At 32.3% G+C, this 22,103-nt stretch overlaps 1 protein-coding gene across 4 annotated transcripts; it reads right to left on the bottom strand.

Moving 5' to 3' along the window:
* Nucleotides 1-4,076: 4,076 nt before the first annotated feature.
* On the bottom strand, nucleotides 4,077-15,140 carry LOC118046863 (vacuolar protein sorting-associated protein 51 homolog). 4 transcript variants are annotated; one of them, XR_004687242.2, is made up of 21 exons: nucleotides 14,842-15,140; nucleotides 14,600-14,739; nucleotides 14,451-14,505; nucleotides 14,243-14,350; nucleotides 13,621-13,719; nucleotides 13,410-13,487; nucleotides 12,704-12,781; nucleotides 12,301-12,456; nucleotides 12,114-12,214; nucleotides 11,929-11,996; nucleotides 7,950-8,023; nucleotides 7,674-7,740; nucleotides 7,319-7,434; nucleotides 6,695-6,958; nucleotides 6,467-6,583; nucleotides 5,769-5,840; nucleotides 5,636-5,686; nucleotides 5,219-5,449; nucleotides 4,945-5,121; nucleotides 4,457-4,695; nucleotides 4,077-4,374 (listed from the first exon to the last, which is right to left on the bottom strand). XR_004687242.2 is itself a non-coding variant. In XM_035055932.2 (20 exons), exons 1-20 carry the CDS (start codon nucleotides 15,013-15,015, stop codon nucleotides 4,576-4,578), a joined length of 2,346 nt encoding a protein of 781 aa, XP_034911823.1. In that variant the 5' UTR covers nucleotides 15,016-15,140; the 3' UTR covers nucleotides 4,077-4,575. The 4 variants fall into 4 exon arrangements, 3 of the variants coding, with proteins under 3 accessions (XP_034911823.1, XP_034911824.1, XP_073263739.1); XM_035055932.2 differs by having other exon boundaries at nucleotides 4,077-4,695; XM_035055933.2 differs by having other exon boundaries at nucleotides 4,077-4,695; nucleotides 14,600-14,752; nucleotides 14,842-14,980.
* Nucleotides 15,141-22,103: the final 6,963 nt, after the last annotated feature.

Here is a 22,103-nt window from a genome sequence, read left to right as displayed (position 1 = left end):
ACAAATATAGATAGATGACAAAGCCCCACAACACCTCTCCACGTCATATTACTACTACCCACTTGCCTAATTTGCTTAATTCTCTAATTTTTCACTCACCTGAGCCTATAACCTCTTATCTGCAATTCTTACCATCTTAAGACAGCCCATCAATCTTGTTTTTATGTTATTGTATGCTTGTTTATCTAATGATCATTCTCCAGGTACAGGTTCTGCTTTTTTAGAGTGCAATTTTCCAGGTTTGACATTACTGGTTCTGCTATTGGTTTACCCGGGTCTACTATTGTCAACCCAGCGTCTTATTCTGAATCTTCTACTGGGTTGAGTTTGGTTAGTTATTGACCTCTCCTCCTATCCTTTGTAGTAGCATAAAGTTTCAAACTTACATTTCTTGTATTTTGTTGTTCGTCAGCATCATATGGTTCTTTGTCCATGGCTGTCAAAGACAACAAATCTGATGACTTCTTTCGCTTTGTCTGCTTACTCTATTTCTCGAGTACTCTATCCTCCTACCTCTGAACTAATTACATTTTCTAATGTTGACATGTATGAGGCTTGACATAATGTTATGAAGGATGAAATTCAGGCACTACTGATTAGTACTTAAAAGTGTATTTTTATCAAGGTTTTATATTATCAATTTGCACTTGAAGTATTAATAACTCCTTAACGAAAGCATGTTTTATAATAACAAGTCTGATACTATAAGATACATTTAATTTATAGTAAATATTCATCTTAAATGCAGGCCTATCATATAAATCAAATGATTGATTGATGAGTTTAACTACTGAAATTTAAAAGACAAGGAGAGGGCCAAAATTAGAAAAGAGATGTTAGTTCAGTCCAAACAAGAACATTGTTCGGTCATTGGGTCATATCTAGAGCTATAGATATTTGATTTAGGTCTACTCTATATGGATGGAAAGCTAAGACATAGGCCTAAAACTTTCATGAGAAGTCCAAGATTTAAAAAGGTCGTGTTCAAGTCCAAATTGTAGCAACAACGGAGAAGTCTGAATCTGTCCTGCAGCCCAGATATTATTTAGTGTTCAGCTCATATCTTGAGTTTTAGAAGTTCAAATAACCTCAATGTTTTTTTGTTGGAAAGCTGAGATAATTTCCTAGAACTTTCATGAGTTAAGTCTGTTCAAATTCTGGCGTTATCAATGATGTTTTGTTTAGACAAAAAGATAAGGATTGTCACCAAGTCAAGATGTGGCCACCCACTCAACAATTAATCACCAAATCAATAGTTCTAAATGTTGGCCTATAAAATGAGGCATTTTCCATGCATTTAGGCATCTTGGTTATTCAGATCAAGATCATACTCTTTATTATTTTTTCTTTATATTTTTGTAATGTTTAAGTTTTATTTCATGTTATATTTTTCTTAATCTCTTGTTTATGTTTTTCATTTTCTTTACTATATTTATGTTCTTATGTTGTTTATTTATTTTTTTGTTCTTCATTATGTTTAGTTAAGTTTATTATGTCAAGATGAAAATGTTTCAATAATGGTATTAGAATAGGTATAATATAAACTCAACATGAACTTCAATGTTTATATCAAAGAAAGTTTGTTATTAACATGTCTTATCTTTTTATCTTATTAATTATTAATACATTGCTTGTTAAATGATTAATCTAGATTTGTGTTGTATAACACTTGGTACAACAAATGCTTGGCACTTTCATAGCCAATTATATGGTATAACATACATATGTGCTATAAAAGGAACTTGATTTGTTGTTAACATAAGTTAACACCATGAATTCCTGATATTATTTAAAAGTATGGTGTTACTAAAATAAGATAATTAATATGATCATGTTAAAAAATTATAATGAACTATTAAGGATAAATCATCCGATTGGAACCTCCTTTGTGTGTGGTTTCCAGTTGATTAATAAAAAGAGTTTATACTATACTTATTTCTAATTACTATTAGTGGATTATCTAACCTTGACAATTATTTTATCATTGTTTAATCTTTACATCAATATCCCATAAAATTCTCATAAACTCATTGTTTTATTAAATATATATTATTTATAATTTATATAGTTCACCTACATGTGGTTTGATCCGGGTTATTTATTACTTCGACACTTTTGCACTTAGAAGAAGACATCAATCTTTTGGTCGTGTCAACTACGTTCCAGCAACACTTGTTCTTTGGTTCATTTTCATCATTCAATGAATGTCATTGATAGTCATTGGATGTACAAGATAAAGCATCTTGCATATGGCAGTATTGAGCACTATAAGGCTCAGTTGGTTGCTAAAGGTTTTACTCAACAAGAAGGTATTAATTATTCTGAGACTCTTATTCTTGTCATTAAGCAAACCACTGTTTGGTTGGTTTTTACAATTGTGGTTTCACATTGTTAGAAGATTAATTAGATTGATATACATAATGCCTTTTCAATAGGACACTTGACAAAAAGATCTAAATGCAGCGTTCTCCAGGTTTTGTTGATTCTACTCTTTCCGATCATGTGTGTTAGTTGCATAAGTCTTTATATGGTTTAAAACAAGCTCCTCGAGCATGTTACACTCACTTGAGTGTTTATCTTTTCTCCATTGGATTTCATGCTTCTAAGATTGACATCATTATTCATCTTGTCTAAGGGTGATGATATATTTTATCTTATTGTTTATATCAATAATATTTTGCTTACTAGAATCAATTCAATCTTGCTTCACTGATTGATACAGTTGTTAAGCTCAAAGTTTAAGCTTCAGGGTTTAGGAATTGTTCATTATTTTTTGGGGAATGAGGTTCATCCTACTAGTATAGGTATTATGCTACGACAAAATAAGTATATTCTTGACATACTCTATAGAGAAGGTATGTCTTCTTGTAAACTTGTTGATATTTCTATTTCTACCTCAAATATTGTAGTAATGTCTAATTGCTTGTTTTCTAATTCTACATGGTTTTGTTAAATTATTGGTGCTATTTAATATCTCACTTTTATAAAACCAAACATTTGTTTTGTTGTTAACAAGGTATGTTAGTTTATGCATATTGGGCTATCGTTAAATGTACTATATGTTATTTTAAGAGTATGGTTTCCTTTGGCTTACATATCTCCTATAGCTCCTCATTTTATTTACATGTTTTTACACATGCTAGTTGTGTTGGTAGTGTTGATGCTTTTTCAGCCTATTTCTTTCAGGTAAAATATTTCTTGTCCATTAAACGATTATATCGTAATCGGCCTCACTCAGCTTATGATTTGATTTAATGGTAAACATTTGTGCAATGACCGATAAATTATTGTTATTTGTTCACCCATCCATAATGGTTTGTTGGAGTTTTTCAAAAGATCCTAAAACATGGTCACATATGCATTTGGTTCTTCATTTGCGATTGAACATTCACCTGCATAACTCTAATTCATTCTCATTGCATCCATAATCATACTCTTATAAGAATTATTATTTCTACCAAACATTATATCGATAATATTGACACGTTATATTTTCATTTTTTTTCATTTCTTAATTTTCAACTATAATTTCATCGGTATTCATATATATATATATATATATATATATATATATATATATATATATATATATCCATGAATACTAAAATAAATTGCAACATCATGTAAATATCACTATAATTTACCAATAGTATTTTTTTTGTTAATATATTCGTTTGTAATTGACAATTATTTTGTAGTGAATTATGGCAAAAAAACAATTACTAAAAAAAAAAAATTGGATGAAATTACAAAAAAAAAAAATATTTATAGATCCAATTAGAACAAGAAGTTTTACATGGTTACCAAAACTATAAAAAATAAAACCCTTGGTTAAACTTATTTTATTTTATTCTCCTCCAAGAAACATAACCTTGTATTCCAAGTGACCTTTTCAAAAAATGATAATTAAATGTGAACATAAGAAAAAAATCTTAAAATTAATTACACCTATAAAAATTATTAACAACCCAAATATGAAAATAAAAGGTTTGAAAATACTGGAATAACTTTTAAGTGTAAAAAAAACCTGAAACCCGAACACAACCTTTCCCGACGATGATAAATTGACGGCCACATTATGATCAATAATCAAGCCATTGCTAGTCCCCTTCTGTGAGCTCATAAATGAGCCGATTAATTATTTTGATGTATCATAATTTGACAAAAATATTGACTTCTTGAATTGAAGCATGAAAACTATTTATGCCCTGCCAAAAAAAATATGGAAATAATAGCACGGTGTTTTATACAGTGTGTAAAGGTTACATGATTCCCTATGCTCATCATATCAAATCCTTCCGAATTGTGGACGGCAACGACGCAGCCAAAAAAGCAACAATCAGTAATCAGATCATGACCATCAAAGGGGTGCACCTTCAAGAGTGAAAACATGGAAGTTTGCATGGTCATTATCAGGAATCAAGAAACATCTACCATCCTTTTCATATCATCTTACCACCACAATACGCTGGAGGATGCCGGAGAAGCTTCTGTGACTTCATTATTCCTTCAGAAATACACTTGGCAGTTCCTGAGGACTCAAACATTCTAACCACCAACTTGACCTTCCTCTGATTATGGAGAAATTGGAGTCTGTTCCTTCTCTTTTGCCAACTTTGCTTGAATTAATTTATCCAAGATAGGAGGCTCCAGAGGAATTGGATCAAGACAGCGTTCTGAAGCACCAACAATCACCTGTTCCATCAGAAAATCAATGCATATTATTTATTGCTAAGAAGTTTCAAAGCTAACCACAAATATCATAAGCTCTGAAAACTCGGAGAATAATGAGTAAAGGGAAGGAATCCAACCCCCGTCCTCTCTTTTTCAAAGATACCACATTTTCATATAGAAGGCAGAGGAAAACAACCAGCAAATAAGAACTCCAACAGACAATTTCCAGAACTGAACTTCAAAATCGAGTCAAGTTATTCCTTGATTTACCTCATCAAGCAAAAAGTCAACAGCAGCTTCATCTTCAACAATTTCCTTTAGAGAAGCCCTTAGAAACTGAACATCCAATTGAATTTGTTGAAATCCACTCCGGTTGAAAGTCTGGAGTCGAACAAATTCTTGAAAACTTTTAAGACAAAGTTTTACAACAGTAGTTACAACAGATTCCTGCAAATTGCAAGCAGAATCGGTCCATGTTACTTCATAGTCCGTAACAGTAATTCCTGCCCAATAAAGTGAAAAAATGACAAGGATGGTCTTATACCCGAGTATATTCGGTTTTTGTAAAAATCTCAACTTTTTGCTTGAACAATTTTGCTAGGTGTTTTTCAAGAAGTTGACTCCTGGCCCGATGGGTGTTTGACCGACTCATTTTGTCATCCCGTAATGAATTGCTGCGGGAGGAAGCAGAGCTTCCATTGCTTTCAGAGCGACGATGCTTGCGAAGTACTCCATGAGGTAAGATCTGCTTTGCCTCTGTTCCAACTGCTTCTAACTAGCAAGGACAAAATAAAAGTAAGTCGTCTTCTTCCCTTTTTCCCAATAAATAGGTGAGTGTCCACACAACGAAGTTGTCACGACTGTTGTAGGAATGTCAAATTAAATAAATTTGGCATATCCTCACACAACTCTCAAATATCGCCCAAGATAATAACCCAGAAAAATCAATGAAGCAGCAAACCTCTTGAAGGAATAAATCAACAAACATATGAACTTCTCTTGGCTCCTTGTGCTGTGAAAAATTAAGAAATATTAGGCACATATCAAACTAATCCACACTAAAATATACTTCTACTTTCACGTATCATACTGACCTTGACCCAATTTGGAGCTGTAAACCTCTTCCTCAGGAGAACCGTTATTTTTTGAGTTCTCATATTTATATACTGAATAAAGTAACAAATGACAATATGTTATTTGGAACAGATAGTAAAACTGATGTTGGGTTAGTGAAAAATATTACTCAAATTAATTAGTTTTGCATTGTATTTGATGACTCAATCTGCGATAGCAAATGATGTATAATAGCAAATTTGTCAATGAGTGTCTATGACACCCACGCCCAGGGGTGAATGGCCTATCTTTTTGTTGGGGGTTGTTTTGGAAAGGGGAAAAGGAGGAAGATGACGAATTTTTCAAGAGGGATGGGCTTTTTATCTTTGGGAGATAACGAGTCCCGCTTGGATCCCACTTTTCCAACGCATAATCAGGCAAAATTCAAAACCGGAAAAATCCAGTGCCTGATGCTGTGATGGGACCAGTTGTGAGTAAGGGGAAAGTTTTCAGTTATCCCTCCAACAGACAGGTGTTTTGGGAGTGGGTAGTGTTGTGGGTGGGTTATAGCTAAGAAGTAAATAAATTTATAGGAATTTTAAAGCAATGAAGTAGTGATAGTTCCATGAACATCCAAAAATTCACTACCACCATGAGATTTTTGAACAGTCACATGAAATAGGCACTTTGTACATTCCTTGAAGAATTAAAAGTTCTAAAGAGAGACTTTAATTCGTACATGCTGTAGAAGAATTTCACCAGCTGAATGGAAGGTTCGACAAATTTCACCAGGAACAAATGCCGGCCCATTTTCATGAGCCCCACCACCACCACCAGAGAAATAAGCAGCTATTTCCTGGCAATTAAGACATAACTTTAAGGTAAGCCACGGAGAATATAAAATGCCAAATTATGATATTTTACCTCTTAAATGAAAATGAAATACAACTGTTGAGTGGCTCCTTGCCTCAGTAATTCTAGAGATGGCAGTTTGTTCAATAAAAATAGACAGTTGAGCCAGCACCAGGACAAGACCAGGAACCACTTTCTCAACCTGCATACCCTTTGTGGAATTTTCATCTTGAACGGCAGATTTATTTTTCCCTGAAAGCAAGTGGAACTGATCATGAAGTGCCCTGAAGAAATCTTGAAATCCTTCTTGAACCCAATCAACAATCAAGTCACTCAGTTGAAGCCCTCCTAAGTTTTCCTTGAGAAGTTGGCGGAAGTCCTGGAATGAACGAGTCAAGAGATCCAAAAAAGCTAGGTGAGGATGTGTTCAAATACTTGACAGATAATGTGGTTGTCAGTGACAGAGATGTCTAAGTACAAGGATCGAGGAAGCACAAGCAAATCATTAGAGAAAAAAATAGAATGCAATGTAAGACCACAGTATGACCTCCATTCTGTTAAAAAACATACCAAACAGCAAACAAAGAAAAAGTCACAGAGAATGGAATCCAGTTAAATTTTCAAGAAACCTATTAGAAATTTCAGCAGGATTTGCAGATTTACATGGCTTCAGTACAGAGGAAAAGTAAGACTCCAAACATTCCTTGGTGTATTGTCTTTATGGAATTTTATTTATTACCAGTAAGACATTCATGCTCCCTTGAAGCACTGAGCTTTTGCCTGCCTCCAGGAAAACCACCAGAGGATGCTCATCAACTTCCTCCTTTGGTTTGATATGGACATTGGTTAGGGCATCTGCCAATTCAGATGGAATTTAAATAGGATTGACAAGGCTATCTAAAAATCAATAACAATTATGAATTTTCCTGAGCTTTTTGGTCAACAATTTTATGTTCACTGTCAAGCCATTGGATGATACAAAGTTGCAAACTTGTGAGATTACACCACTCCAAGATTTCATAACCCTCAATCCATTCTCAAAAAATGGACAATTGCACCACAGAAGTAAAACTTTGTTGAAGCTGTAACAATACCTGAGATATCATGCAGAAGGTGAGAAAATGTGCTTTTTATATATTGTCTGACAGCAATCCGGGAAGCCTGTGATGATGTGGGATTTGGTTAGTTATGAAATTCCACTTCCAAACAAACATATTTTCTTTTTTTAATTTCAGTTCGGAAATTTGATTTGTATCTGTCTTAATTTTGCCCTTTATTCAAGCAGTTTTTTCTTCATAAAATTGCGAGAGGAGGAAAATGAAGGTAGGGATCATTATAAAATCTAAGAGCAGCTGAAATAAAAGGACAACCTTTGAAGAATAATCGGGGAGAAGAGCCTCATGCAACACTTTATCTATCAGGAGCACATCTTTCCATATAATTCCTGTATTTGGTAAAGCATTTCAAGAAATCAGATGCGAAGCTTCCAAATAAGAAAGATTAAGCAAGTGATATTTAATTAATCAAAAGTCGAGGGAATTCAGATAAGGACAGTTGGGAACAAGGAATGTTGAATTGATTAGATGGGTGATAGAAACATTAAAGGAATGAAGCATTTTTTTACCAACTATAATAGTTTTATGATGACGCGTATGATAATTACCTAAAATTTACAAAATAAGGGGAATTTTCCAGTCATGTAGCATAAAGATAGGCTACATTTTAAAAGACAAAAGGAAGAAGACAACTTGCTTTTGCAGGTATAGGATGTGTTAAAAACTTTAGCTTGTTATGCAAAACCCACAAAATAAAAGGGATGCAAACAAAAATATAACATGGTTCGGCGAAACCTTCTCCACAAAACTTCACTATCAAAATTGGAGATTTCACCCACTAATTAAACACTACACAAATACATCACTACCCAAAACCTTGAATCTTCACTACACAACTACCAGGCCTCACAAAGTTTTGTTGTGTAAAACTAAACGTGAAGGAAAGGCTTTCACAAAACCCGCCATAGTGCTCACCAAATAATTCTACTATTAAGATTTGTGGTTGCCACAACACACCATCAATATTGGAAGCACACATAAACTATCCATGACACATTCTTTTTATACTAGCAATCAAGTTGTGAGACATGCTTCAAGTTCAACTCCAATAAAAAATAAAAAAAAAATAAAAAAAAAGTCCATTTTTCTAAACAAAATATGTCCACACATTCCCTTCTTGTCTAGAAAATCACGCCATGCAATTACCAACTAGCTACTGACTTGCACTTCACCGCAAGTCGGATAAAAAAAAAAATTCAATACAAAAAAATGAATATGATAGCATTTCCTACATGTTTTTTGGCATAAAAAAATCTCAATCATAAATTGAAAAGTTCATGTAGAATGTAATTAAATAAATCTATAATTATTTGTGCAACCGAAACAAATTACAAAGCCCGACTCCTAACTAACTGAAATTAACTGGTCAAATCCATAACCAGTGTCATAGACTCAGTCGGGTTCAATAATTTTTTTTTATATAAATTTTTTTAAAAAAATAGACGCTCGCAAAATTGATAACCAACTAAATATCGAAAAGTTTGTTTGAAATCACGAGAAACCTACAAATATCAAACCGAGATAGATTACGTTACTCAATTAAAAATCAACAAAATATTGAAATATAAAATTGAAAAACATTAGGCAAAAAAAAAAAAAAAAAAAAAAACAATAGAGATTCAATTGGGAATAATAAATTGGGGAAAAAACCAATTAAAAAAAAAAGAAATAAAAAAAAAGGAAAAAAAAAAAAAAAAAAGGTCCAGACATGCAAGCTTGGAGCAGCCCACGCTTAATTTTCAATATGTGTAGGGACCAAAGTTTATAATTTAAAAAGTTCGAGGACCAAAGTGAGCTTTTCACCCCAAGTTTGAAACAGTCACCCCTTTTCTCCGCCTCCAATTGCTTATACCTTGCAAATTTCTTCATGTGCAAAATCTTCTTTACCACTATCCATCAAAGCAAAACTAACTCTCTTATAAAAAAATATTATATTTTGTATACTTCATTAAGCACTTCATTGCATGCTCCACCTTGAATTGCACTTCCTATCAACTTGTATAAATTATTATGCAAAAGTTTTCCTTTCATCACTATCAAAGCACCACGACTAACTTTCACAACTCCACCTTCAGCTGAGCTATAACCATGTGAATCAAGTCTCCCAAATGATACTAAATTCCTTTCAAGTTTTGACACGTGCCTAACATCACCAACAGTCTTCGTTGTACCGTCATGCATCTTAATTTTAACACTATCAAATCCCATCAACTTTATTTCATTATCATCCACTAGCACTACATAATCTCCATCAAATTCTTTGGAAGAATCAAACAATTCTTTCTTTGAACAAATATGGAAGGAGCATGCAAAATCTAAAAATCCCTGAATTCTTCAAAACTTTCTTACCTTTACGAGCCATGAGAACATCGTCATTATTGCTCTTATCTACCATTGGAATCATAGCACCCCCAAACTTCTTGCGACTTTGTTTCAACTCTTCTAAACCAACTTTCATCTTCTCACAATGGTACAAAATATGGCCTATTTTGTGATAATAAAAGCATTTTTTATTAATGTAATCCATTTTAGGTCTAGAATTTGATCTAGAGTTATTTTTATCATATCTACCTCCTCGTGTCATATCCCTATTATGATGATCATAATTTTGTTTTCAAAGGAACCTTCTATAACCAATGTCTTATCACCACTAACATTATATTCTACTCCCAAAAACCTATCATTTTCTAGTAAAATTGAAGTCACGTCATTCAAACCCAATTTGTCCTTCCAACTAGTATCATTTGCACTATTGGCTTGTATGACTTGTGCAAAGCTAAAGGCTTGCTCTTGATCCTCAATCTTTTCTCCTGTGTTAATTACTCATGTCATCAACCTATAAAATTCTAAAAAAATGGTCTTGCACACTTAATCCTTCATCCATCCATCCATCCTCAAGCAGTACAAATCCAATTTTAAAAGCAAATGATTAGTCAACAACTTCAAAGTATAAACTCTCCCACTTTTCCCATATGTCTCTAGGTGTCAACTCACCTAGGATATTGTAATTAACCTCTTGAGCCAAAGACAATCGAATCTGAATCTGACTCACTACTCTCTTCTGAATTAAGTTCCAATCAGCATCCTTCAATTGTTTGGGTTTAGTCTCTTCAAGAGCAATATCAAGTCCTTGAAAGATAAAACATCATTCACTTTGCTTTGCCAAAGAACGAAATTGTTTTTCCCATCAAACAATTTGATCTCAAGTTTTGTTACACCAATGTGTGTCCTCACCATCTTCAATTGTTTTGCACAAGACTTCAAACAACCTCAAACTAGGTTCTAATACCGGCTATGCAAAACCCAAGCAATAACACAAAATAAAAGGGAAATAAAATATAATGTGATTCAGCAAAGCCTACTCCACAAAACTTCACCAACAAAATTAGAGATTACACCCACACATCAAACACTACACAAATACTTCACTACCCAAAACCATGTTACATTTAAGGAATCTTCACTACACTCAATTGGTGATCAATCAAGCATCTTAATTAATTATAATTTCTCAATGGAGTGTTTCAACTCTCAATTTTTTCTTTAAAGTTAAAATTTTTAATTCTCAATTTGGTTCAATCAAGTGTGTGTGGTGAGTGTTTTACTAGTTATCCCTGGCTTTGGAAGTGTCATGTTATCACTTAAGGCCCAAATTATTTAATTTTTAACAAACATCCAATTTTAAAAACTGACTAATCACATATTGGGAGTTCAGAAACTTTATTGAAAAAAATAACAATTGAAATACTTGGTTGAAAAATCAAGCAAGTCCATGCACTTGAAGTGTGTTTTCTAGCAAAAGATGCATGTCATAGAGAACCTGATGAAGAAACCATTCCAGAATTTTTAAAATTAAATGAAAATCTGGACTGGTCAGCAAAAAGACCATCATATTATCCTTTAGTTGTGTCCAATAAGGAAGGCTAAGCTTGCACAAGGAAGTGCCAAAGAACAAAATAGTTCAACCATTGTTATTGTTTAAGCAAAACAAATTCAATTACACATATTTCTAAAGCAACCTAAACAAAGGACATAAAGAACAAAAATACCCTGAAACTCGTGCATAAAGCTGCCCCAAACACATGCTAGCATGTAAATTGTACTTACATGGTAGATGAATGAGAAATGAAGCAAGGAAAATTTAAAGCAAAAAGGTAGACAATTTAGAGCAGCATTTTGTAGTCCAAAACATGATTGTCAAGAGAAGCATTGATGAGAGATTCATAGTACTTACGAAGAACACCCAGAAAATTAGCAATGGGAATCCACTTCTTTATATAATCTGAAGTGATCTCGAAGTGCCTAAAGAAATTGCCAAATCATATTCCATTAGGAATCTTGTCAATTTCAAATTCATGCTGTCCAAATATTGAAAAAAAATAAAAAGAAAAGTTGTTGTAACCAATTCAATGCCCTTACTTGGTAATCAAGTCTTGAGAAAGTTTAATCAGTTGCTTTTCTGAGTCAGGAAATATTACTTGATAAGCTCGAACAGCTTCAGCAAACTCACTAACTAAAGCCTAAGATCAAATTATTCAGGATAAAGTTTATGTTAGTATGAGAACCAATTGCCAACAGATATAAAGATGGTGCATGTTGCACTTACACCATGTGCAGAACCAGGAATTGACTCCGTATTATTTCCTTGCTCAGAAAGGTTACTAGATTCAGCCGTAACATTGGCTATCTCTTCATGCGTGAGCTGAAGGCCATCAAGAGATTGTTCTAACTTTTCAAACAGTTTTGCTTTTAAGCTGTCCACCTGCTAAGACAAAGGGTCATTTGTTATCATATGCACATTGCCCTCTCCAACAATTACATGATAAGAGATACACAATAGACATGTAAGTTCAAATAAGTAAAGTCCAGCATCTATCTGCAAGCACTAAATCGAGCTTGCAATTCATAGTTTAAAAAAATATGAAAAAATATAAAAAAGAACTGCAGCCCCATTAACATACTGGCTAACAAACAAACAATTTGAAGTGATACATTGAATGGATACAAACCGGAAAATCCAACTGTTTAAGAAGTACAGCAGCCTCAGCCCTTGCTTGTATGGATTCAGAATCCGAGAATAGCTTTCCCTGAAAAGCAGATGAAACAACACAAATTCCACATCAGAGAAAACATAACTTTAATAGCACATATTAATAGAAGTCAAGCCTCAAAATTAGGATTTCATTCTTTCAGAAAGTCTCTAACCTTATATTGGAAAGCCTAAGAATATGCCCAAAGATATAAGAAGTGTTAGAGATTTATGATGCGGAACAAAAACTTTTGTCAGAGGCTTGCACGGCATACCCTCATGTCCAGAAATCTTAATTTATTGCAATCCTAATGCTTTTCGTGCGCTTTTCGTGCTTTGAATCCAAATATTTTCACCAGGAGGAATTCAGTAATCAAACAAAAGTAACAATGGGTGATGGGATACCCCTGTGGCCCAGAGACCATGAAAAAGAACAGTTGCAAGAACTTCCATTCAAATAACCTAAACAGTATGCTATCCTTCCCTCCCACCCCAAGAAAAAGGGCAGATTCATGCAAGTAAATGGCACCAATTGCTTTATGAAAAGCATGGTCAGATCATCATGAATTCAAATTTCTAATTGCAATCTTACAAGGCCAAAGAAAATGTTGGAACAATAAGAGTGGAAGTAAACATCCATGGCTCCTCTATCCATCCTCATGCTTAATTGAGAAAGAAGAATATACCTGCAGATTTTTTATAATCGTGTCCATAGCTTCTTCGGATGCTCGCTTACAATCCTGGAATGATGAGTCCCCATAGGCCTGGTGCATAAAAAATAAAATAAACATAAATTTGAAGAATATGTAATAAAAACAAAAGGAAAATGCCCAGAAAAACCAAGAAAAAATAAATGCTTGAACCAGCCATCAAAGGTCAAGGTTTAAAAAGACTGACCTTAAAAATTGGCATTGCTCCAATGTAGAACCTGACTGCATCAGCATATGCCTCTGATTTAATACACTTCCCAAGTCTAGCAGGTAGATCATATATGAACTGCTCTATTCCAGAGAGGAAGAAATTCATATGACTCACGTATTGCCAGGAACATATGCTTTCATTATGTAGAATAAGAAGATTCTATTCAATCCATTAAAAACTTAAACTATAATAACAGGAAAAGGAAAGGAAAAAAAAAAAAAGCTTGAACACCGAGAACCTGTTACTTTCAAAAAAAAATCGTTGCAGCCTGCATGATTGAGAAACTCTTTTGAAACAAAAAATGCTGCATATACATGATAATTACTGTCAACTAGCAAGAGACTGGAATGAAACCAGCTCACAATTCAACAACATAAATAGTTGCACATCAATTAAAAGTCAAATAGCAGGTCAAAAAAACAATTGACTAAGCAGCATTGACGTAACAGGGTTCCAATTCGGCATATTTGGCAAGGAACATTCTCTAATCCTCCTAAAATCCGATTCAATGTCAGTTCAAAAATTTCTCAAAAGCCACAACAATCATGTTTTCATCAGCATATATATGACCATGCAAGAAACGATGGTTTCTGAGTACCTGAACTTTTCGAAGAAGGTTGCGTGTGCGATGCAATTTCTCTATATGTTCTCTCTTCTCGAAAAGAGAAGTGTTCACGCCATCACTTCTTGATTGCACAGTCATTATCTGCAATGAATTGGTAGAATCTTAAGCACTGACATTCACATAATAAGCAATTGAAAGGACATATTTCAACAAGAACGAATATGAGAAATTTGGCACATGCCTTATCGAGGAGCTGCTCCATATTCGCTTCCATGCCAACAATATTAGTTTTCATCCTGTAAGAAGAAGAAATAAATAAATTCAAAATTACATCAGTGCCAAAGGTAAGGATTGAAAGGAATTGCTAGCAAGGCAGGTCAAATTATATACCTTTTGATTGTGTCAGTGGCACTAATAAACTTGTTGTAGTTTTCATAAACTAACATTTGCAAATCAGTGTCTAGATTCTTTATCTCAGCTGCCATCTCAACATGCTTCTGCAAAAGCCCTTCCAAGTTTGATCTTTGCACCTGAATTCAATTTCTAAATAAATCAATCAATCAGAAAAAGAAATATCTCAAAAAGATTAACTTGAGCTTCAAAATAAACAAATAAATAAAAAGTATGCGTACCAGCAGATTCATGTACTGATCTGCATCGAAGGAGGTGGTGTTGATGACATCTAAGGAAGCAAATTTGAAAGGATTATTAGTATTGGTAACTGAAGGATCTGGTGAATAGAAGCTTGATAACAGATCTCTCATTCTCTTTGCCTTGTCATCCATCGGCATATCGTCCTCCCCCATTTTGTTTTTAGAAATGAATGGATTGTAGATCCAAGATTCCGGCGATGGATTTTGGTTTAATAAAGCGGTAAGACAGTTCCGGTTAAGTAATTAGTTTCGCGTCCTAACTCATTATACCACCAACGACTATGAGGTTCAAGACCGCATCGGCACCGTCTAACGAGAGGCAGCACCATTCCGCTAAGGCCCAGAACCATGGACTCCAAGCCCAACGTTCTAGACATCCAGTCCAAAATGTCGATCCACGCATGCAACTAGCCATTTGCCCTGCAGGTAATTTTCAAAATCTATTTTTATTCAAGTTTGTGGTAATTAAAATAAGTATTTATAAAAATTAAAATGATGTACGATGTAAAGAACAAAATTTATTTTTTTAGTAAAAACTAGTCTACTGGCAAGCGTCATATGTTTTTTCCAATTTGATTCCTAATCAGATAATTGTTTTTATTCTTAACTCTTTGATAATTATTCAATTTTATTAGACTTTTGTCAATGTTTCTTTAATGGCTCGTCAATTTGATCCCAAATCTCATCCCACCTAAGCCCAAACAGAGAGAGAAGATGGGAAGGAAAATGAATGAGACGGATCATACTGGGTTGGGTTATCATGGTTGTATGTTTCAAGGTTAACAAATTTAATAAGTTAATCTAAATTAATTAGGATTGATCTAATATAAAATCATTTCTTCATTTCAATCACTAAATTTTTATTTTATTTTGTCATTTGGCAATTTATTGTTTCACAATTAAGCCTAATCAAGTTAGGTAAAGGTTAAAACAACGATAATTCTTAATTGACTATAACATGGTAAAATTAGATAAAATTATTGGAAAAACACACAAAGGATCCATAAATAATTTTAAAATAGTCCCTAAACTTTTTTAGATTGTTTTGAGATTTTTAAGGGTATGTTTGGCCAGATACATAAATATACATAAATTAAAACTAAAGGAAAAACTTAAGGCATGTTTGTCAAACGCACACGTGCTTTTAGCTTCATTCAAAGGCATAAAAAAGGTCTTAAGAGCATGTTTGGAAAACACCCTTTAAGAAGCCAAACAAGACCTTATTTCTTAAGTAAAAAATGAGGTAGGTCAAACACACCTTTAAGTCTAGGTTTGAGCTTGAATCCCAAGCCATATTTATGGGTTGGGCTCAAACCATGTCCACTCATTTTGTTGGGCTTGCGAACAATCCAACTAACTTTTTTTTTTTAGAGGTGAGTTGGACCAAGCCCAGCCATATGAGTTGGGCTAAGGGTCCAACCCACATAAGCCATTTGCTGGCAAAAGCGAGCAAAAACAAGCTGTGAATTAATTCACATCTTGCATGCTAAAAAAGTGCATGGGGGAAGGGAGTAGTAGATTTTTCTAGTCAGAAGGGAAGCGCACCTGGTAGCATGATTGGTGGCTCAAAGTGGTGGGTGGCGTTGCTAAGAAAAAGACTCCTACTCACAGCTTGGAGGGCTGGCATCTATGAAGGAAGTGATAACAACGTTGTTGTGTCGATGCTACTAAAGTTGAAATTGCTGCTAGAGTAGATGTCATATTAGGCTAAAAAGATGTTGATAGAAGAGAAGTCAATGCTATTGTGGTATTGCTTCTATGATGAGGAGATAATGACGTGGATGAGAGGTTGTTGAAGTTATCAAGGAGATGGTGCAGGTGTGGTAGTGACAACTAAGATGGAAATAAAGGTAGGTGCAGGTTTTTAGTTCTTGACTGCTAACTTTTGGAATGGGTGTTTCTGTATGGGGTTTTGGGCTAGTGTAAGTCTTGGCTGGAATAAAAGAGGTGATGTGTTTTTTATTTTTTTGTAATTTTTTTAATCTCGAGTCTCGCCCTCTCCACTTGGAACTAAACGGGGCTCTTATTTATAGGAGGTGATGGAGATGTTCATGATCCTCCCTAACTCAACTCCTAACCTCCTTTAATCCTCTTGGAATAATCACAATCATTGATGTGTAGCCAATAACCTGGTACTCTCAAACCAAGCTGTCAAAGGCTAGTTGAGTTAGTGGTTTTGGACCGGTATTATAGCAGCTATAAGGGGAACCTCTCGGCAAGAATCATATTTGGAGGTAGTTTGATTTTAGGGCTATCAAATGAGCATCCATTTTGTTTTGCCTAAGGCATAGGAGAGTATTAAATGCTCTACAAGAAAGGACCCCAGCTAGCTCCCCATGAGAAAAATGAAGATGAAAATGAATAGTAGTGCTAAAAAAACATTGTTTTGTTCATTTTACAAAAGAGATCCCTAATCTTCCAATTGCATCGAATTTGGCCAATTTGGATTGATTTCTCAAGATTTCTTTGATCAAGTCCTTAGTAATGTCAATTTGGACCCTTTAGTGGTGCTAAAAAAACATTGTTTTGTTCATTTTACAAAAGAGATCCCTGATCTTCCAATTGCATCGAATTTGGCCAATTTGGATTGATTTCTCAAGATTTCTTTCGATCAAGTCCTTAGTTATGTCAATTTGGACCCTTAATTTTTGGAGTCTTTTTTAATATAGCCCTTAGTCTTGTATATCTTCAATTTCATCCTCAATTAATTTTTAAATTTTAATTTCTTCAAATTTACCCCTGATTTTAATCAATTTTAGTCCCTGAATGTGCGCACCTCTTTCACCTTAATCCTTGATTTTAGAATTCTTCAATCTAACCCTTAATTAGCCTTCAAACTTTGATTTTCTTGTAATTAAGCCTTTGATTGCACCAATTTAACCTTTCAAAGCTTCAATTGTGTCCTTAATCTTTCAATTTTTGCAAATTGATTCGAGTTAAGCCTCCAAACTTTAATTTTTTATCAATTGAGTCCTTGATTGAATCCAAAAAAACTCATTAAAAGTTTAATTAAGTCCTTAAACTTAATTAATTCTTTTTTTTTTTCTCAATTGACTTTTAAACTTAATTTTTACTTTAATTAAGTCCTAAATAAATCAATTAAACCTGTTAGAAGTTTAATTAAATCCTTAGACTTAACTAATTCTTCTAATTTTGATCAAGTTTGGATTTCAACCTCAATTTTCTTCCTTTCTTCATTTTGGATTTCAACCTCAATTTTCTTCCTTTCTTCATCCCATCTTGTCAAAAGATCTCAATCTAGCTATGCTTCCAGTGTTTTGATCTTTTACAGCTTGAAAATTTATCTCCTCGTGTCTCGTTTTTAATTTTTAATGAAAAAAATAAATTTTGAGGGGTTCAAAAGTGGGTTATGACAAAATGCATCTTTAAGCTTCTTTGGCCTTGATCTTGTAATGGCCCATCTAGAACTCCTAAATAAACCCCGGTCTCATGCAAGTCCAAACCCATGACTTGAATCATGAATTCAACCGAGTTTAACAACTTTGAATTTTATTTTTAAAGTATTTTTTTTTACTTAATGATATGTTAACAAAAATAGACACTTGAAAATTAAGCATCAATCAAATACCAAGATATTTGTTTGAGACTACTATAATATCATAGGAAGCAAACCAAAACAAGTTATGAAGACCAATTTTAAATTAACCGAATGTTGAAGGATGAAATTGAAAGATGAAATTTCAAAAAAATAAAAAATAAAAAAGGGGAACGACCATGTGGGTCAACTGTGAAACCTCTCAAGTATATTCCTTGTCTAGCCTGGTTTTAAAATTAACTCATGCAAGAGTTACCTCGATATGATCTGGTCAATTTGGAAAAAAATCATCTTCTTTTTTGAAAAATATTAAAACAATAAGATATTGAATCGACCTTAGTTTCACGGCTTAACCTACTGAAACCGCAATTGAGATCATGGACTCCATTAGATTCAATAACTTTATTTTTTTTAACTAATTTTTACTTAATAACATGATAACAAAAATATCTGCTTGCAAAATTGAGCACTAACCAAATATTAGGATGTTTGTTTGAGGTTACAATAATCTTATATAAAGCAAATTGAAATAAATTATGAAGATGAATTTAAAATCAATGAAATATTAAAGAATAAAATTCAACAAATAAAAAGCTAAAAAGGATTCATTTGAAATAGGCACTCAAAAAATTAAGCATTAACCAAATGTCAAGACATGTGTTTGAGACAATGATAACATCATAAAAAACAAACCAAAACAAATTATAAAGAACAATTCTAAATTAACAAATATATTGAATTATAGAATTAACAAAAAAGAAACTAAAAGGGATTTAATTGAAAGGAAAAATAAATTGGATGATAGAATTAAAAAAAATAATAATTATAGAATTAAAAATTAGAAATTTGGGTCCTTTTCTATCTCAAAATTCAAATTTCAACTTGTTTTCACCTAAAAACACGAAAATCACATCATAAGAATCTATATAATCCCATTCTCAACTCTAAAACACACTATAATTTGTCTAAAAACTCAAAATAAAATCAAATCAAGAAGTAATTTTCATATTATGATCTACTTTTTTCATACATGATTTAAGGAATAAACCTTTTCATTGAACTTCATTCTCAAAGACGATCCCAATGACATGAAGATCAATGTTTTATGGTTGGAATATGGCTAGTAGAAAGTTTTATCTCTCCTCTCCCTCTTTGATGTCTCTCTCTCTTGCTTTCAATTGTTAAAGATTGAAATGTGAATGAAATAATATTGCATGAACAAAATGTAAATTGTAAAAACAATAGATACTAAAGTATAAAAAGCACATGTCATGAATAATTCAATGAACATTTATACATGAGTGTGTGAATAGTTATATGTACATTTCAAAAACTCCAATTTTTTTAGTTTATAGTTAAACTAATTTGCTAGCCCGCTTAGAATCAAAATTTTCTTGAATGGGAAAAGGAATGTTCAAACCATAGGAAACCATATGGTAGTGTTATTAAACCTAACCTAGTCGGTTAATTTTAAAATCTTATGATTTGACTCCTTTACTAACCCGAGTTTAAAATTAACCTTTGTGGGAGTTGTTTTAATATAACATGGTCGATTTGTCAAGTTCAAAACACTACAGATGATTAATAGAAAATTTGGTTTGGCTTTAAAAAAAATTAAAGATGATGTCTTTTTTTTATTTTAATACTAAGATGGTGACATATTGCATAAACCTGGGCCTCACGACTTAACTCTCCAAAGTCCAAACCCATGATTAAAATCATGAATTCTACTGAGTTTAACAACTTTGAGTTTCTTTTTAAAGTATTTTTTTACTTAATATAATGATAACAAAAATAGACACTTGTAAAATTAAGCATCAATCAAATACCAAAATATTTGTTTAAGACTATGATAATATCATAGAAAGCAAACCGAAACAAGTTATGAAGACAAATTTCAAATCAACCAAATGTTTAAGGATGAAATTTAAAAAAATAAAGCAAAAAGGATTCAATCAAAAGAAAAAAAAAATTGTTTATGGAATTTCCTAAAAAAAAAAAGGAAAAAAAGGGCTCGATCATGTGGATCAACCTTGAAACCTCTCGATCATATTCTTTACCTAGCATGGGTTTAAAATTAACCCGCGTATGAGTTGTGCTCTCGTGACCTAGTCAACTTGACGGATCCAACGACAACTCGAACAGCAAGAAAAAAACATGATTTTGGCTTTGAAAAAAATTTCAAGATAACATTTTTTAATATTAAGACAATGACATATTAGATCGACCTAGATCATGGACTTTACCGAGTTCAACAATTTTGTTTTTTTAATTACTTTTTACTTAATGATATGATAACAAAAAAAATCGCTCGCAAAATTTAGCACAAACCAAATATTAAAATATTTATTTGAAATTATGATAACCTCATATAAAGCGAACTGAAAGATATGAAGATAAATTTAAAATCAATAAAGTATTAAAGGATAGAATTGAAAAAACAAAAAGCTAAAAAGGATTCAATTGAAATAGATGTTTGAAAAATTGAACATCAACCAAATATCAAGATATTTATTTGAGACAATAATAACATTATAGAAATAAAATAAAGACAATTCAAAATTAATAAAATATTGAATTAAAAATTAAAAAAAAATGATTTAATCGAAAGGAAAAAGAAATTAAAAGAGACAATTAAAAAAAAATTTACTATTTATACTATCAATGAATGAGCTGGGAATTATTTTTAGTTTAGGTAATATTTAACATTATCACTTCTATTTGATTAAAAAAATTTGTTTTCAAATTAAAATATTAATATTATTCCATTGCATCTTAGGTGGCCACCTCGCTTCAAATTTAGAGGTTTTTCCTTGAAAAATGTTCCCTTTTAAATATAATCATGTTTAATTAAAAACAATATTTTTAAATTGAAATAAATATAGCTGGTTGATTAGAAGACATAATTAAATATTAATAAATGGTCAAAAAATATTGCTTTTGTGTAAAGGGTATTCACATTGACTAATAAAAGGTTGATGCCAACTGTGATTTGTCAGTCCTTGAGAATGTTAAATGAAGTGCAAAGTTTTCATAACTTGGCGACTTTCGACATTAGGTTTTAAAATATATATATAAATATATATATATATATATATATTAAAAAGTTTATTTATCTACTTTTACTTTAAATTCACAGCACATATAATTTAAAATAACAGTTTAAAATAAAAAAGGTTTATAATAATATAATATTAAATGAATGTTTTTATATAATTATCATTTTTAAGAGTTATATATATTTATGTTTAGAAAGATTCTTCAATTTATGTACCTAATATCTACATAAGTATTATTAAAATTACTTTATATGATAAATTTAATTATGATTATTAAAATTTATATAAAATTATTTAAAAATTAAACATTTTTAATTAATAAAGGATAACAATTTTTTTAAATTAAAAGAATTATTATTAATTGATTCAGACATGGGTAAAATACACATTAAAAAAATTTGTATTAAAAAATATGACAAGATAAAAATCAAATAATAATGATGAATTATTGAGTAATATGATCTGCTAAGTAAATCCTACCTTGATCCAACAACTCATTTACATCATAAGAACAATGCTAAGTATCATGACCAAAGCATGCATTTGAATTCATGGATTCAACTGAGAAAAATATTTGTAATGATTTAGGGTTTATAAATTGTTCATGTATTTTTTTTAAAAAATTA

Source organism: Populus alba, chromosome 2 (genome assembly GCF_005239225.2).
Source record: "Populus alba chromosome 2, ASM523922v2, whole genome shotgun sequence".
NCBI lineage: Eukaryota > Viridiplantae > Streptophyta > Magnoliopsida > Malpighiales > Salicaceae > Populus > Populus alba.
This window is presented reverse-complemented; position numbering and strand designations above follow the sequence as displayed.